The 19,066-nt window shown below is 37.7% G+C and overlaps 2 protein-coding genes and 2 non-coding genes across 4 annotated transcripts; 3 read left to right on the forward strand and 1 right to left on the reverse strand.

The window, feature by feature from the left end:
• Window positions 1–71: 71 nt before the first annotated feature.
• On the forward strand, window positions 72–4,312 carry rps5 (ribosomal protein S5). The gene is made up of 6 exons (XM_015004200.2): window positions 72–151; window positions 1,410–1,513; window positions 1,756–1,965; window positions 3,623–3,751; window positions 4,004–4,102; window positions 4,197–4,312. Coding segments are annotated over exons 1-6 (612 nt in total). The 5' UTR covers window positions 72–150; the 3' UTR covers window positions 4,266–4,312.
• LOC148156481 (small nucleolar RNA SNORA3/SNORA45 family) lies at window positions 1,554–1,687 on the forward strand. The gene has a single exon (XR_015764716.1). It is a non-coding gene; the product is annotated as a small nucleolar RNA SNORA3/SNORA45 family (small nucleolar RNA).
• Window positions 3,790–3,922, forward strand: LOC148156482 (small nucleolar RNA SNORA3/SNORA45 family). Its single transcript, XR_015764715.1, has one exon. It is a non-coding gene; the product is annotated as a small nucleolar RNA SNORA3/SNORA45 family (small nucleolar RNA).
• Window positions 4,313–6,425: 2,113 nt separating the features above from the next.
• Window positions 6,426–14,537, reverse strand: ddah2 (DDAH family member 2, ADMA-independent). Its single transcript, XM_015004199.2, has 6 exons — window positions 14,384–14,537; window positions 13,318–13,765; window positions 11,918–12,106; window positions 9,841–9,960; window positions 8,560–8,703; window positions 6,426–7,150 (listed from the first exon to the last, which is right to left on the reverse strand). Exons 2-6 carry the CDS (start codon window positions 13,615–13,617, stop codon window positions 7,031–7,033), a joined length of 873 nt encoding a protein of 290 aa, XP_014859685.1. The 5' UTR covers window positions 13,618–13,765; window positions 14,384–14,537; the 3' UTR covers window positions 6,426–7,030.
• Between the last annotated feature and the right edge of the window lie 4,529 nt (window positions 14,538–19,066).

Below are 19,066 nucleotides of genomic sequence, written 5' to 3' on the forward strand. Positions count from 1 at the left end.
TTCTCTCAGATTTAAGATAGTATAAATGTATGTATTAAAAAACAACATTTCCCATCATGCTTTGCTACCTCATCACCGGATATCCGTCCGCGGCGCCACGGAAAGGCCCTTTTCCGTCTCAGAGAAGTGTGGTTCGGAGCGGCAGATACAAGTGAGTAAAGAATTCAATTTATTTTTGTTTTCTTTGCCACAATAACAAGTCGAAACCAACATTTAATGGCATTTCTGAGCAGCATTCATCGATTCATTAACTCAGAATGGGAGAATGTTCCCTGACGGCGGTTTTATTTATCTTGACCGTTCCGCTTTAGCATGTGGCTAACCTGTTAGCACATGTGTCTGCGGCACGTTGAGCCGTTCTGGCTTGTGGACGTCACATTTAGTTCATTTTTTTATCAAATATTTTACGTATACTTGTTCTAACGTTATTGCTGTTTAGCTATGAGACAAAAACACTCGCTTATTATAACAAACCTCAGCACGTTTTGGACATTTTTAACGCGTTAGTTGTGAAAGTTAAACGGGCTTCTGCTGCGGCCTTCTTCTGAAATCTGTTTAGCTTTTAGGGATTCAGACTCAACATGAGGTCCGATCTGTTGAAATTAAAGCAATTTGAAGGATTGTCTCGTTTACATACAGTGTATTTTGTGTTCATCTTTAAAAGTATGTTGGTAATACTGGAGAGAAATCTTATGAAGCTGATTTTTATGACTTTATTGACTATTTCTCTTCTTCGATTCATTATTTTCTTAATAAATTATTTCGATGATTCTTTGGTTTGTTTCCCAACCAAGAATCGTGTGCATCTATAGTTTTTTTTAAAGGTTTTTCTTAGTACTGCAGGGTGAATTTTACATCTGCAAATCTCTTAAATGTTGTTTTAAATAAATTAAAAAGTGTAGTAAATCAAACATTTTATTTGATTTACTACCCTACATTTGTTTAAAATCTCTGTAGTAATATTTTTGTATGACATTTGACTTTTTAATAGATTTTAAGATGTGGAAACTATTTGAGTTGTGTTTAATGCAACACAACTCCATTAAGTGTGGAATAAAAAATAAAACTCTTACATCTTGTGAGATAATGTATATATTCTTCTGCCCATCCATCAGTCTTTTTGTTTGTCCTTATATATTTTTAAGTCTACAACCAATTTGTCCTGATAGTCCATCCATTCGCTGTTCTTTCTTCCTGCAATCTGTTTTTTGCAGACTTCATATTCAAACCATGATGACTAAAAATATCTTAACAAATTCTTGGCAATTTATTTATACTTTTTAATGTATCTAAAGGGGATTTGCAACTATTCGATGTTGAATTTTCTCATGACGGTAGTAGGAACTCTATTATTTAAAACCACGGTGCAATTTTGTGTCTTTAAAGTGAAATTTTCTCTGTGTCCTCAGTGACTGACTGGGAGACTGCCCCAGCTGTGGCCGAGACCCCAGAGATCAAGCTCTTTGGCAAGTGGAGCACCGATGACGTCCAGATCAACGACATCTCCCTGCAGGTAGCCGTCAGAACGTCACTCATCAGCTAACGTCGCCGTAAGCGAGGCTAGAGTCACGTCTGGGTATCCGCCAGTTGCCCTGGCGTGCTAGAGCTCTCGTAGAAGAACAGATCTCTGCCTATTCGTTGGCTGTAGTCTCTCGTGGCCCAGCCAACCACCAGCTGAGATACACCGCCCACCCGCACGATGCTACACATGTTTGAATGAGCTGCAGCTTTTAAAGGCATCTCTGTTTGCTGCAGGATTACATTGCTGTAAAAGAGAAGTATGCCAAGTACCTGCCACACTCTGGAGGACGTTACGCCGCCAAGCGTTTCAGGAAGGCCCAGTGTCCCATCGTGGAGCGTCTGACCAACTCCATGATGATGCACGGACGCAACAATGGCAAGAAGCTGATGACCGTGCGCATCGTCAAGCACGCCTTCGAAATCATCCACCTGCTGACTGGAGAGGTACTTTTTCATAAAGCCAAAAATGACCAGATGATTCTGGGTTTAATGGTGTTTTGTCCTCTAGTTTGAGATTAAAGCAGTGAAGTGTTTCTATGATCTAATATTAGTCTTTGATTTATAAATATTAGACGATCTACTGTGTGTCTCAGCCTGGTGAGAGCCGACTGGATTTACGTGGTTCAGATCTGGTAGTTCATGGAGCAATGTTTTCTTTCTTTTGCTCCACTTCCATGTTTTTAATGCCAATTCATCACAGGGCTCCTTCAGTCTGGATATAAATGTATGTTCTCTGTCTGGATGAGCATGGAAAAACTAAAAAAAATATATTTCCAGACATTATCTGTTCAGTGTGTTAACTTTAATATCAAATATGATAAAATCCATCAAATTTACTCTGTGCATCTCCTGCATCCTTCTGCCATTTATTGTTGCCAAAACGAAAGTATCCAAAACTCATTAATGTTTTAACATTTTCAAAAGAATCAGAAAATTTGGGTTAAACAAGTTAAATGTCTGAATGAGTACTAAAGGAAACTGTTGTACAGAAAGATTTGTATTTCTAGGCTTTAGTTTTTAAAGTCATTCCTTTATTTATTATTTCCAAGTTGTTTATTTAAAGCCTGATTGGTGAAAGTTTCTTAAATTTATAGTGAAATACTTTTCCTTTGACAAACTGTTTAGTTTTCTACTTGACGTTTGAAAATTGAGGGATTTCAGTTTAACCACTAAAAGCACAGTGCATTTAAAATTAAATAAAAAAGCATCCATCAATCCCTCCATCAGTCCATCCTGTCATCCTTTGTCTTGTTTTCCTAAATGTTTTTTCTATCATTTTCTAAAGTTGTCAGTTTTTGAGTCACTTTTCCAAATTGAAAAGCTCAAATTTTTGATCAACATTAAATATGGAACCTGGGAAACCTCAGACTAAAAGAAACAAGTGGGCAGATGAATTAATTTTTTTATTATTTGATGCCACTTTTATCTTAGCAGGGGAACATGAAAGATTTATAAAAGTAGAAATATTCACTTTCTATAACTCTCCAAAATGAAAAATACTCGCATCAAATTTGACTCCAATTTCCGATCAATACTGAATAACAAATTTTAGATACTTTTAGAAGTCAGACTTTATAAATGAAAATATGCAAAACTGACTGATTTGGTTTCACAGATGTCCAGGTTTTATGTGTGTGGAAAAATATTTGTTCTAAATTAAAATAAGTTGCTTCACTGTTTAATCTTCTCCATTAAATTTAGGCATTAAATTTTTGCACATATTTATGTAAAAATTGGCTGAAATTTTGGGTAAAATGTAATATTTGACTCCAGAAACGGCAATTCTTGAAAATAAATGGTTTATTTGCATTTCTATCCATCTGCATCTGAAGTGATTTTAAATGTTAGTGGAGACGTTGGCAGAGGAAAGCGAATGTGATGCAGGTTTTATCTTAGCCTGGTCTCTGCAGAAATGATGCAGCTTGAAGGCAAAAAGAAAAAGATTGAATCACGCTATAAAGGCTCATATTTTGCCGTCATACAAAATATTTTCTTTAACTTGTACAGAACAAACTAAGAGGAGGTGTGAAAAAGCGTCTGAGGGTTTGGTCGACGTTTCCTCCAGGTTGTACTTAAAATCTGTTTCCATATTTGCTCCCAGAATCCTCTCCAGGTGTTGGTCAACGCCATCATCAACAGTGGACCTCGTGAGGACTCCACCCGTATCGGTCGTGCCGGTACCGTCAGGAGGCAGGCCGTGGACGTGTCGCCCCTCCGCAGAGTCAACCAGGTGAAAAGTTAAACCTTTTCTTTTTTAAATCCATGGAAAGTGAGGCTAGAGTCACGTCTGGATATGATCCGTTGTCCCGGTGTGCTAGAGCGCTCGCAGAGAAAATGTCTTTGCTTATTCATTGGCTGCAGTCTATTTGTGACCCAGTCAATCACCAACTCAGACACACGCCGCCGCCACGTGTTTTAACTCCACTGAAACCAACCCGTGGCTCCCTCAGGCCTTTAATCTGAAACTTTCTGCTGTCTGCAGGCCATCTGGCTGTTGTGCACAGGAGCAAGAGAAGCTGCTTTCAGGAACATCAAGACCATCGCTGAGTGTTTGGCTGATGAGCTGATCAACGCAGCCAAGGTGACCCAAAGCTTAAAATTGGACCATATTCAGCCTGCTTTGTGTCTTTCTGCCTCAGATGTTCTGAACTTTCCTTTTTCTATTGCTTCTTCAGGGTTCTTCTAACTCCTACGCCATCAAGAAGAAGGACGAGTTGGAGAGAGTCGCCAAGTCCAACCGTTAAACATGTTCGCTTTCTGACAAAACAAATAAATTTGGGGAAATTTCAAATAGTGAGTGTTTTGATTGGAGTTAAGCTAATAGTGAGTGTTTTGATTGGAGTTAAGCTAATATTTTTTAGGTACTAATGTTAAAACGATTAAAATTTACAAAATATTTATTACTACTTTTTTTAGGTAACTATGGCTGTGCCTGCATAAAACATTTCTGTTTGAAAAAGGGTTTCTTCAGGATGCCACTTAATGTGATTTTAAACTTCACATAGTAACTGCATTTAATCAGATTTACTGATATTTAATTATCTTTGAAAAAATATCAAAGAAAATGTAAAAAATGTTAGATTTTTTTTTTTTTTACATCAATTTAAATAAAACTGTCCACTTCTAGGAGCTAAACTGAATCAAACTTCTGTTAAAGCGAATTTGTTTTATAATTATCTTATTTGTCTGCAAAAAAGTTTTAATCACTGATTATCAATTAATGGTTTATTAGATTAAAATTAGTTCCAATCAACCTGGAATGTCCGCTTTTACGTAATTTTAGTGCTGTAGTTTAGCCGCCATCCAGCAGAGGGCGCCGCTGCTCATCCTTGAGTCGTTGGTATGGAATCAAAAATGGCGGCCTTGCTAGAACTGGAGAGCGTAACGGTCCAAACACTCCCGTGTAGGACGGAAAATACGCTTTATGCGGCTCTGATTTGAAATGTAAACACTCGATCAGCTCCTTAAGTTATTACTCCAACCTTCAACTGAGCTGCACGGAAGATCAGAGACAATTTAATAAAAAATACGTTTGTGCTACGAAAGCGAAGATGTGTCGACATAAAAGCGGATAAGAGCAGAAACATGTAACGTGATGTGGGGAAAGCATGACGGAAATAAGCAAGGATAACGTTTGTTATGGAAAGACGGTCCAATGGGCTCTTTGCACCTAAGACGTTGACGTCACATCTCCAGGAGCTAATGCGGCTCACTTTTTTCCGCTTTGAGTTACCATGACTGGTAGAAAAGACTAAGTCGTATTTCAGATGCAAAAAAACAATACTATTAACATTGTTGTCTTCCTAATATAATGGGCTTTTAAGTTTTCGTTAATTTCCAAGCGATCCTGAATTAAGAAGTTGGCTTGTGAATATCTGTCGCTACCAGCTAACGCCGCACAGCATAGTTTGCAGCCTTCACTTCACTCCGGATCAGCCTAAAACTACCAGGGATACGGATGGTAAATAAAGGAGCCTCCCTGAGTTATTTCCATGGAATCACTTCTGTATTCAGCCTGAAAGAGTTTATGGGAACGAGAGCAGACCAGAGCCAGACAGCCGAGCAAGTGATCCGCCTGTACATCCTGCTGTAAACACCGTCCTATCTGAGCTCTTCACAAGAAACATGCAAAGGTAATAAAACGAAATAACATGGAGACATGAAGCAACACGGTCATATTTTTCTAAAAGCAGCAACTTTGAACCTGAACAGCTGAACCAGATCTCTGACACCAGAGCTGCGCTACTGTTAAGCTATGAGCTTGTTGAGCTCCGTCAGGCTTCGGAAGTAAAAAGTCCGAACCGTAACCTCCCCGTTAGTCTGTGACACTAACGACAATAAACACACATAATATGCTTGAAAATAAGATAAATACATTGTCCGTTAGAATGTTTAGATACTTAAATAGCACATTTTTACAAGAACAATGTCCGAGAATATTGCCTACTAGCATAAGCTAACGTTAATGTTAGCCACAAAGTTTAAGTAAAACTCACCTTCGTGTCAGTGAATGTATAACGAGGCGAACATCTTAAAACCTTTCTCCAGCTGACTTGTTGGGGCTTCGGATCAATGTACAAACCTTGGCCAAGCACTGCAAGCACCTAATGTAAATGATATTTGTATTGGATCGGAAACAATCGAGCCGCTTTACCCCGAACGCGGAAGCTGAGGTGCAAAGAGCCCATAGCTTTATATGAGAAAACGCTGGATTTTAGGAAATTGACCGTTTATCGGTTAGGCGATTGAAGAGTAAAGTAAAGAGATCAGTTTGGAAAAGCCCGATCTTTGTTTCTAATAATCGTTTTTGGTGCTTGTATTTACCATAAAATTAAAAATTAATAAAAACGACTTAAATTGACTATTAAAATAGTTTTTATAAAATAAAATAAATGAATACTGGAGTCAGTAAAAGTTAGACTTTATTTCCACAACTACAAATTTATATTCTAGGAAGCTAAAATCTCCTTCATTGAGCAGCTAGGTGTATTTCACTAAACTAAGACTAAATTTTGTAATAATTGAAATACAGATTAGTTGTTTCAGATTTTACAGGTGCACCTTAAAGGACAGTGATTAGAAAATTAAACTTGTTCATTCTGTCAAACCATTTAAGATTAAATGTTTCAAGATGAATTGAATACTTCAGTTAACTTTTTATTTAGATTATCTGTAAACAGTTATAATTTGCTTTAGTTTTTGTTTTAAAGTGGTTTAGATCTTGTGCTTGATTAAAAATATAACACTGCAAGTATAAAAAATTCACCAAACCATCTGGGTTTCTTCACACTCGTACCAAACCTGCAGAAAAGTAGCTTTTTTTTTCCTTTACTGTAAAATGAAATGACAAGAACTGAGAGTAGCTGAACTTTCAGCAGGGGGAGCAGCTGCACCACAGACCTCTGTGTCCTGAAACCATTATTATTAAACACTGTTTTTACTTTGTGGGCCGTGACTAATGAGCCACCAGCATAAAATGCTGTTTGATTATGCAACGGCAGCAGCGTCCTCAGAAATACGTGTGCTTTCTGTTGACGAGCAGGCAGAGCGAGGACAGAGACGCTCCCAGCTTGGATGCTTCACTGCAGGCCGTCGGCAGCAGGGTGTAGTCCGGCAGCTTCTGGAAGGCCTGCAGAGAGCCGACAGGAAACGATTCACTCATCCAGTTACAGAGTCATAACTGGCTCAGGCTAATGCAGGAGGAGGGGGATAATGGCTGCTGGAAAGCAGAATGGTTCAAATGAATCACTGGCATGACACTCGTTCAAGATCGGAAACTTGGTTGGACTTCGGCATCTGCTTATTGCTAAATCAGGATTTTACTTTAGTCCAGGGTTTCTCAAGCTATCTCAGGCTGAGGACCACTTAACCCACATGTGTCAAACATAAGGCCCAGGGGCCAAATCTGGCCCGCCACACTGTAAAAATATGCTATCGTAGCAAGTATTGTTTTTGTCTAGTTTATAGTGCAAACATCGTAATACACTTGAAATGAGAAACTAACTTAAAAATAACTTATAAAGAAGACATAGAGGCTTGTTTTAAGAAAAAAATTAATTGAAACGAAAAAATACTAGATTGTTTAACTTATAACATTTATAATTTACTTATAAAAGTAAATTAAGATAAATTTACTTTTATAAGTAAATTTATCTTAATACAAGCTTCTATATATTGCTGATATATAGTTACTTGTAAGTTAGTTTTGTTTTATTTCAAGTGTAGTAAGATATTTGTAATAGAAACTAGATTAAAAAAAATACTTGCTAAGACAGTATATTTTTGCAGTGTGGTGTAAGGTGTTTTTGCAGCACACAGTTTTTAACATGGCTGTTAGCAGCTGTGTGGTTAAATACTGTGTTATTAATCAAATCAAACCATTTTTTTATCCGTTTACTGACAAATTACATCAGTCAATACTTCCAGTTTAATTGGGGACTTGGAAATTAACGTAAAATCAACAAATTGCGTCATTTTATTATGCTTGTGCATGACGGAGTTTATTGAAATATTTTTTAGAGAAATGGTCAAAAACATTGGCTTTAAGTGATGCCAACTCCCACCTCCAGGTGGCAGTGTAGTTTACTACTACTGTTATTTCAGAGTAATAACATTATCATATTGCAACATTTTTTGCAAATTTTTCTAAATTAGGACCAGAAAAGTTTTGATTCTTATTGCAAAAAAAAATTAAAAAGTGAAATTCTGGAAGGTCTGATTGATGTGAAAAGACGTTCAATATTATTTAATTTTAAGAATAACTTATCAAATGCAGAGACAGTTCTAACCATTTATCAGGATTATCAATACATTTTAGCACAACCGGCCCTTTAAGAACTTAATGTCCTCATAAATATTTGTACTTTATTTTTTAAATTCTGTTTTTAAGCTAAAAAAACAGTAAAAACGCCCCAAATTTTATATTCAACATTTTGAAATTTACAATCCTAGGAAAGTATTTTGAATATTTCAGGACAGTTAGAAGCCATTTTTCCACCTTAATGGATCTAATTTGTAACAAAGAAGTGGTGAACTCACAGAGACGCTGTCAGGACACTCCTCGGCGGGCCGGTGCAGCAGGAAGTCCCGTTTGGACGGGCCTCTAACGTAGATGCAGTTAGCCGCAGATTCCTCTGGGACGGTGAGAACGTCGTAGTGGTGATCGGTCAGCTGCTCCATCATCTGAAACCAACACAATTACACACACGAAACCTCAGCTTACCAAATAAAATAATGAAAAAAAACACTGACTGCTTGGAACACGTTACAGGTTAATTATGCTTTTCTTTTATTCTTAAATTCACATTTTGCACATTTTTGTTCTTTCATTTGCTCCCAAAAACAACCTAAGTGCTAAAAACACTAAGGTGATTAAAAAAAAAAAAAAAAAGTTTATGTTTTTCATTACCTGAAAAATTAGTAGTTTCAAAAACTTTCAGAATGTAACAAATCAGCAGGAACTCCCCATCGCCTAGCAACCCCAGCCCGTCGCCTAGCAACCCAAGTGGAGATCCAGCACGTTTGGTCTGCTGGTTTTAGGAGGAATGAAATCGTACAGTGCATACACTGTACGATGGCTGCTGGTAAAGAAAAGTGTTTTGTTGTTGACTTAAACCACTTTATAGATGTGCGGTTCTATAATTTGGGAATCTGTTTGCTGCCACTTTCAGGTGTGAGTTTAAACGTTGAGTTGGGGGCGTGGCCAGCAGAAGATTATTTGGATTTAAAGTGACAAAACGCCCTAAAACAGCTAAAATATCATTATCAGAAAAAATGTACACAATATGTCACCTTTTAAAAAAAAACTCAGTTCAAACCTGACTGAAGGCGTCTTTTTTTAATGCACACTACAAAAACAAAAAGTCTTGCCAAGTATTTTTTGTCTAGTTTCTAGTGTAAATATCTTACTACACTTGAAATAAGACAAAACTAATTTACAAGTACATTTTCACAAAAATATAGGAGCTTGTTTTAAGTCAACAATTCTTTAATAAAGATGAAAAAGTACTAGTTCCTTTGGCAGATTATTTCACGTATAAGATGGGAAAATGTCTCGATAAGTTTAATAATCTGCCAATGGAACAAATAATTTCTTAAAATCAATAATAAGGAATTATTACTTAAAACAAGCCTCTACTTCTTGCAGAAAAGTTACTTGTAAGTTAGTACATTTCAAATAAGACAGAACTAAGATATTTACACTAGAAACTAGACAAAAATAAGATTTAGTGTTTTTGCAGTATAGATTTTACATTCACAAATCAAAACGTTACAAAGATCCAGCATGTGAGAGGGAAGGAGGAAACGGTGCGCTCTCACCCTGAGGGTCTTCTTGGCGCCGTCGCCGTTGCTGATGATGATGGTGTCCGGTCCGCCCATGGAGCAGAAGTTCTTCAGTCTGGCGCCGCCGCAGACCGGGACGGTGGACACAGCAAAGTCCTGAACAGATCGGAAAATTTAAAGATGAACGTTTTGAGACCCGAGTTTTATTTTAACAAATCTCACCGATCCACAGTTCAGTCAACGTTAACCGGTTCATGAATTATAAAAAGCTTTTATTGAGAAACACATAAAAGTTTAATGTTTCCATCCTTGCCGGAGTTGCTCCTTCCGTCCAGAATCTGTTCAGAACTACGGACAGGTTCCAGACAGAACTACGGTTCTGGGCGGGTTTCCTGAGTCTGGACCCAAAAGCTCTGAATACTGAGTCACTTAGTGCCAAGTAATTTGATCCAAGTACTAAGTCCTTCCTCCTTTTCTTCCCTAGTCCTTCATACAGAGAAACAACAAAACGGAGAAAGAGGAGGAATGAATAAAAGAAGAAAGAAACAAGGAAACAGAGGAAATGAAGGATGAAAAGAAAAAACTAATGGAGCAAGAAAACAAAAAAAGGATGAAAAGAGCAAGTAAGGAAGGAAGCGAGGAGAAAAGGATGAAAGGAATAAGGAAAAAGAAAAGAAGGAAGGTAGGAAAAAACTAATGAACAAGGGAAGTAAGTAAGGAATGAAGGAAACAAAAGAAAGGAAGGAGGAATGAAAGGAACAAGAGAAATAAGAAAGGACAAAAGGAACGAGGGAACCAAGTAAGGAATGAAGGAAATGAAAAATAAGAAGTATGGAGAGAAAGAAGGAACAAATGGGGAAAGGAACAAGGGAACAAAAAAGGAAAGAACAAACGAACATGAAGAAAAGAAAGGACAAAAGGAACAAGGGAAGTAAGGAATGAAGAAAAGAAGACGAACAAAAAATAAAGGATGAAACGGAGGAAGGAAGGAACAAGGAAACGAAGAAGGAAACAAAAAAGGATGAAGAAAGAAGAAACTGCTTTGCTTTTCATTGGACGAGTTCGGAGTCAGCCGTAACTTTGAGATGACAAATATTCCAGCTGACTCTTTATTAAAATCTTCATAAAAATCAGATTTTAATCAAGATTTCCACCCATGTTTTCAGAAAGAAAGAAACAAAAGAAGAATGAAAACTGGGTCAAATTCCTCTTAAGGAGAAAACATATGAGCACGACAAACGCTTCCTGTTAAATCCCCCGCCCAGAGCGCACAAACACCGTCCACCCAAACAGCATCCATAAAACCGTGTGTGTGTGTGTGTGTGTGTGCGTGTGTGTGTGTGAAAGAGAGAGATGCACTCAGCAGAAGTGGGGAAAATCAATCCTAATGTTGGTTCTCATCAGTCCGGAGGGAGGGCAGCGTGCGGTCCTTCATTATCCCAGGAATGAGGCGACCTCATTCATCACCGCTCACAGACAAGAATTCCCAAAATGCAATAAAGCAAATGACCACCTGCTCACTTTGGCAGCGGCTCTGTTTACAGTCCTGGCAGCGACCCGGCCTCCACCGCAACGCACCAATGTGGTAATTTATCACTTTTCACTTCCTCCAACTTCTCTGAAAGAGCTTTAAACTCCAGGAGTTTAAAGAACTTTAAAACATCAGCCTGGATCCAGGCAGGTGTGTTAGTGACAAACGCTTCATGACAGATTTTTGTTTTTAACAATTTAAACGTTAAATAATATGTTTCTGAATACAACACTAGATTATTTAGGGGGTTAAACAAATTAGGAAGCTGGAGAAAAACAGTAGAAGTGCCTGGATTTTAAATTATTCACAGCAAATGATCTGAAAGTTCAGTCCTCAGAAAGCAGAAAAAAAAAAGGTTTAAAAAGACGAGAGAAAATCAAAAATCAGACGGACGGACAGATGGATTGAATCTTTAGACAAATCCAGGGAATATAAATATTCCTGTTTTTCTTGCCTTAAATTCTCCTTCTAAACTTCTCCAGACTCCCCCAGACTGTCAGGTCCCTGAACGCACCGCTCCTCCATCGATCATCCATCTACTTCTCACCAAGTTCCAACCGGCTTCTCTCTGCTGCTCCTTACCCTGAAGGTGTCTGCCAGCACCTCGGCTCCTCTGCGGTTGGTGTGGGAGGAAATCCCCACGAAGAACTCCCTCCCTGTGAACAGGACGTCGCTGCCCTCCAGCGTGGCGCCGCCAGAGTCACCTTGTTCATCGCCCATCTCAACCACGGTCAGGTTGAGCTCTGACATCACCCTCCTCACCGCGTCCGCCTGAGGAAGAGGAGAAACAGGTACAGGAAACGCCCCACTGTTAAACTGCAAATTAACTCAGCTGCCAAAGGGTTGCAGTTCTTAAAATCGACACTAGATGGCACTGAACACAACATGCTGCTCCTTTAAGGGTATTCTCTATTAACTAACTGAATTTTAACTTAAACTTTTCAGCTAAAACTTTACATTGAGTGACTGATACACAAGAGCAGATCTATTCAATCTAATTCTATGCGACATCATGCTTTATTATTTATTTTACATTACATTTAGAATTCCTAATACTTTCTGAACCACTTGAAAGAAAGTCTGTTGTAGTTTATTGTTATGTTCAACTAAGGTAGTCAACCTATTGCTTTTGTCTATTTCAATTTCTTTATTATTTATTTTACATTGGTCGTTTTACTCGTAATTGTACTAAGTTTGGTCAACATGTAAAATCAAACTAAAGCTGATTTTACATGTTGACCAAACTTATAAAGCTCTTCAAGTGTGCTGTACCGGTGCAGAGTTATTAAACAATTACTTGGTAAGTTTTGTGTTTTTGCAGCGTGTCACCCAGAAATTTCAACACAAGGGGAAATAAAGCCACAACTCTAATCCATCAATACAAGTAGAATGAATAATTTTCTTTTAAAACCAGCTGTGAATCAAGATATTTCACAATCAGATTTTTTTTAATAACCCACTTCAGCTTTTTATGTAGCAGAGTTTCATGTTGCAATTTCTGGAAATATTAGCAAAATGATAAAATGACAAATCCTGAAAGACGTCAGATTACTTATTATTTGAGGAATGCAGAGGGTGAAGCTGAACTGCTGCACCTCAAATCAGGCTTTGGTCAAGCAGATAAAGTATTACTAATAACGCTGCACAGCTGATCTCATACATTTCTAAAAATAGGGATGAATGAAGTTTGTTCCCCGGTGTCTTGCTGTAAAGGCACTTTTAAGTTAGTTTTGTCTTATTTCAAGTGTGCTAAGATATTTGCACTAGAAACGAAACCAAAGATACTTGGTAACATTTTGTGTTTTTGTAGTGTAGTGTTTTTGGGTGATGTGCTCCATCTTCCTGGTTTTAGTCAGAACCCCAGCAGCAGCAGGAAGCTGTTCAACTGGCGTATGCCTTGGGCCGGCCCTGCAGCTTCACTTTCCTGAAACAGTCCGACGTCTCTGAGCCCCACTGAAGGATTCCCTCGTGTGCTGCGTTACCTCACTGCGTCTCTGCTGCTTGAACGGTCTGGTGATGAGCGCCGTGTCCCCCTGGATCACCGCCACGTCCTCTACCCTCCAGCTCTCCGGCAGCTCAGCGTCGGGGGGGATTTCGATCAGCTGCAGGCCCACTTTCTGCCTCAGCGCCCCGGTCAGGCAGCCGAACTGCCGCTGGGCTTTGGCCTGGTCCACCGTGACCTCCCCGTTCTCACGGCCCTCTCCAGCTGTTTTCCCAAAGGTCTCTGGGATGCCTCGCACCACGGCGTGGGTGAAACGGCCATAAGGGCACATGTTCGCCATGACTGCAGCTCAATGCTTCTGCTCTGCAAGGGGGGAAAAACTAAAGTGGGTTTTCTCCGTCCAGACACAAGGAAGAGGAAGTGGGGATGTTTAAGCAGAGATCCTCATCCTGGTTGGTTTCTTCATCGATTATCTAATCCAAGCAGACCTAAGAGAGGAAGACGAGCACATTAGCATTCAGGGCAGAAAAATACACTTGTAGCTAAAGATTTGAACGTGAAAACAAGCTGGCATTGTTTAGCGCTGGAATATCTGATAAGACTGGGATTTGCTGCAGCTTTTCACCAGATGTGGGACAATTGGCCTTTTATCATCTTTCCTGTAAGTCACAGCAGCCCCCCACAGAGAGCCTGCAGAGAGGGAGCGGGTCCCCCTCCATACAGGATGTTTTCTTTAAAACTAAAGCAACAAGTGCTCCAATTTAAAATCCAAGTATTTTTAGGACAGAGCAACACATCAAACATCTCAGGAATACTTTTAAATGCTTAAATTAACCCCCCCCCCCCCCTTCAATCTAGGTCAGAGTTGCATTAAAATGTGAGCGCATCGTTAGCAGAGTTCATGTTTTTATCATTTTAATCCCCTTTTTGTTTGGGTTTACCCGGCTGCAGGAATCAGCGTAAAGCCGCGCCGCCCCAACAGTTCAGCAGATCTTTCCAAACACTTCTGATGATGTTCCACATCTTTCCAAAACAACAGGGGAGAGGAAACCAGCGCCACAACCGGGTCAGATTACAGATAAAACTCAAAATCCACGCCTGCTCACCTGCTTTAAGTGTGTTTTTTATGCCTTCTGCTGTGTTTTTTCCAGTTTAATTTAATTTCCACGCCAGCTCTGCTCCCGTTACTCGCTGGATCCCTTTTTCTCTGCTGACCAACCGGAGAGTCAAGAAAGCGACTGTGGATGTGAGGACTTCCGGTTGAGTTTTTCAAAATAAGGCGACTAGTTAACCCGAAATGTAAACATTGATCAGACGTCAAACTTAATCAAATGCGTTTAAAAATGACAGATCACAGTTCGGTGGGCAGATTTACTTTACAAACGGGAATAAATTATGAATATAATGTTTTAAATAAATTAAAATGCAACACCGATTAAATAATATGCACAGTGGAAGCCATCTTATTATTACAGAAGAAGCTAATATTCACAAGCTTCCTTATTTCCGGTTTTGGGAGTACAGCCAATCAGCGTCGAGGAAAATAAATAGGGCTCTTTGATTGGCTGCTTTGCACACCAGCTAATTCCCACTTCCCAAAATGCATTTTCTTTCAAATATTTTAGATTTTCTCTACAAATAAGTAATTATGTTCCACAGAAACAAAATTACCTTGCTAAAGGACAGAATAATGAAAATATTTTTTTTTTGATTTACGTCTGTATTATGTATTACAGTTTATGTTAATTAATTTACTTTCGCTTCTATGAACTCACAAACTCACCCAAATGATGATGTGGCATCTACCTCAATATATATTTACTTCTGTGCAAGTAAAAATCTGTCGTCCAAGAAATTGCATAAATAAAAGCAAATAAGTAATTTGTAGAAAAGCTACTTTAGAACTGAGTACCTCATCATAAAATGTGATCTAATGTTATCAAACAGACAAAAATGTGCAATTTCTGGTATTTTAAAGCATAAAATATAAAATAATGCAATTTCAAAATGGCAGGAATAACACAGCTACAAATCAACATTTTTAAATATAACACTTATGAAACTAATACAAATAACGTAGTTTATGTATATATATATATTAGAACATGGTGACCGAAATTACATGATCCCCAAATTACATAAAACTCTCAACAGAACATCAGAACAAAAACATTTAGTACACCACTAAAAAGTGTGGTTTACTAAAAACTAGTCTTAAAATACTTTTTTTTTCTTCAAAACGTTATTTAAGTACATGTAACTGAGTAAATGTAAGTACTTACGCAGCACCTCTGATGATAAATATTACATTTCAGGAAGGAATTGGTTACCGTTGTGCTTTTAATTTTTGAAGCGCAGTTGCAAGACTTCCGGTTTCGTCGTATATTTGAAGGTGGCTTGATGCAGCTGCTCTCCCGGCGCCCCCCATCCCCCACCGCCCTGTCCAGACTCAATCAGCTTTGATTCCCGTGTCACATACGCTGATGTTTTAAATCTCAGTAATTAATCACGATCACGAAGAACCAACCTGTCTTACTTTTAGCCCTTTCTTTTAAAACCAATATTCAAAAAATATAAATACTTACGAATCAACTCGTGGATGTTGTCCCCAACTTAACCCGCAAAAGAAGGTTTAATTAAGTTAAAACGCCAAATTAATACACAAGTAAATAAATAAAATGACCATAGAACTAACAAACAACAACGACAATAATAATAATAATAATAATAATAATAATAACAGTGTGTGAAGTTTTTATGTATGACTATGATTGCACAAAGATGTTTAAAAAAAACCCAATACATATCAAAAAATGACCAAATTAATTGCACATGACATCAGTACTCTAAGATAAGACATCAAGGATAATCTATGACAAGGATATAAAAATGAAATATGAGAATGAAAAAACGTAGCCATGCAATAATAATGTGCAAAATTACCAGAAAGTAGAAACGATCCAGCTTTAAAACAAACCTTATAAAATGAAACAAAAAGACTTAAAAGTGTCACAAACATAAACTAAAATCAAAATGAAACTTCAAATACGACCAAGAATGAACAAAAACACAGATAAAATATAATGAAATACAATCATATAAGGAATGTCAATGATTAAAACATAAACAATTTAATAAATACAGTTATATCCATCATTCTCTTGAGTTTAGATTCTTTTCTCCCAAATTTACCAGTTATGTTTAAGTAAACACTGTTTTCAGTGTTTTGGGCTCTAATGTTGCAGCTTTTGTCTCAGACAGCCAAATTAAAGACAGATTTGTGTTTTTCGAGGATTAAGGAAGCTTCTGTAATCCTAAACCAACATCTCCACTGCCTGAGTCACATTTCAGATTATTTTACTGCAGATTGAGGAATGTCAGCCAACTTCTCCAGCCATATTTGTCTTTGTGACATGGTGAAAGATAATCTGTCCTTTCCTGAGATGTGGGTCAAATGAAGGGGAGATGGAGATAATGAGGCTGCCTCATCTGAAACAGGATGTTAATGAACTTTGTGGACAATTATTGGTGATATTTAATTAATCAATTTAGTTTTTCAGTGATTGTTTTTGTAGATTTTAGCCTGGGAGGGATTCACTGTGTGGTAATTATGGACTGCACAATATTCCCGTCTAGTGACTGAACTGAGTTACTGCAACACTGAGGGAGAGACGGGAAGCAGACAGAAAATGTGAGGTGGATTTAGGAGTGCAGGGATGTGTGTGACGATGGAGGATGGTAGACAGAGGCTGCAGACGGGATTAAAGGCTCCATCTGTCCAACACAATCCTTCAGAAAACACACAAAACAAACCAGACGACACTAAAGCTGTCCCAAAATACAAAAAAATTAACTATTTACAGCCATTTAAACAACGTGAATGTAGGTTTTCACTCCAAAAATATTAAATAGCAAGAGGATTAAAATTAGGTTTATTATTTTTATTGTTTAAAGGATCTGAGTGTATAATTTTTCTGGATTAAAATGTATTTTGTTGTCATTGTGCACGAAGAAAACAAAACAAAACAAAAACAAAATAAAAAAATACCAACTCTCGAAGGCAAGTCAAATAATTTAATAAATTAATAAATTAGTATATCTCAAGAGATATAAAACATAGTAGAAACACAGAACAACTCTGATGTTAAGGAAAAATAACTTTCCAGCTATGTTATATATTTATAATATACTTATTATAAATAAATACGTAGATATTTATTTCTATGCATCTATAAATATAGATATATATATTTATAGAGTGACGTTTTCAAGCTTACTCTGAAAACTTCTAACAAATCCTCATTTCTATCTATTTCTATCAGAGCCAACTCAAGGCATGTTGAGCTAAGCTGCTGCTGAGCGCTCTCTGGCCACCAGGGGGCTCCAAACATCACCCTACATAGAAAGCAGATATCAAAATATCCAATTTGTTATGACGTCAATGTTTCAGAACCTCAAACCAACTTAGATATTAGTCAAAGACAACACAAGTGAACACAAATTAAGTTTTTAGATGAAAGTATTTATTATTAAAGGACGAAAACAAATCAAAACCTATTAACTGGTTAGGCATATAGCAACAAATGCAATCAAGTGTTTGAGATGACAATAAACAAACTTGGGTTAGTAAAGTGAATCTAAGTTAGAACAGTAAAGTGAAAGCTGCAGTATGTAACTTTTATAAATTATAATGTTTTTTTTCTTTTTTTCTTTTTTTACATATTTGTTAAAACTTTCATCATGGTTTGACAGAATGTTATGAGACAGACAGATAATCTGTTAAAAATGAGTTTCTCCCAGTCTTCCCAGTGCTCCCAGTGGTAACTAGAAACAACCAGTCAGAGCCAGGAGGTGGGTCTTAACGCTGTCAATCACAGACTTGCTCGAGTTTGTTCTCTGTTGTGCTGCAGCTAGCATAGTTAGCCAATTCTGGTGGCTGATAAATGGTTTTCCTGTAATGGAAAGTTGTTTGTTGGCCATTAGCGCATTTAGCAGTGAGTACATTAGAGTGATTGACAGCAGTAAGACCCGCCTTCTGGCTCTGATTGGTTGTTTTTGGTCGGTTTCTTGAGACATCTGTAATTAGTCAGGGAGAAAGTGGAGGAGATTCATCTTTTCACAAATTATCTGTCTCATAGTGACAGTTTTAACAAATATCTAAAAAATATATTTAAAAAAAATAAAAGTTAAGTGCTGCAGTTTCCTTCAGAGGAGTGTTTTTCGGGATCCGTTTCGGCGTTGTGTGTAGCTAATCGACAGGAAAACGGCTAACTGGGAGATTCTGTTGGACCCGTTCCGTCACAAGACTTCAGTCAGCAGACCGTCCTGCTGGTCGGCCTCACGTCTCCCATTACCGCCGCAAGATAACTCAGTTAAATCGGCTCACTGGCTCTCTGTCTCTGCTGCTGACTTTCTCTCATTATCTGCTGACTCTCTCTGCTCTCTGCTGACTTTCAGCCATCCATTTTCTCTGACTTCCTTCTTTGCATGTGAATGCAGTGACAAAATGATTACAAAATAACTTAAAACAAGGCAAGAAAATCTTCGGCTAATAATAATAGTAGTAGTAATGACAATTATAAATAATAGCATCAGAATAATTACCAACTCCTTCTCAATGTACACCTATAAATTCTTCTTAATCTATGTTATAACAATAAATAAAATGTAAAAAAGAAATAATGATGATAATTATAATAAGATAACAATAATAAGCTAATAAAGTTAATATAAACACAGAAGAAAGAGCAATATTTAAAAGAACAATAAATGATCTACTCATTCTCATA

This window comes from Poecilia mexicana, unplaced genomic scaffold (genome assembly GCF_051168715.1).
Source record: "Poecilia mexicana isolate PSO_F unplaced genomic scaffold, ASM5116871v1 scaffold_11, whole genome shotgun sequence".
NCBI classification, from domain to species: Eukaryota; Metazoa; Chordata; class Actinopteri; order Cyprinodontiformes; family Poeciliidae; genus Poecilia; species Poecilia mexicana.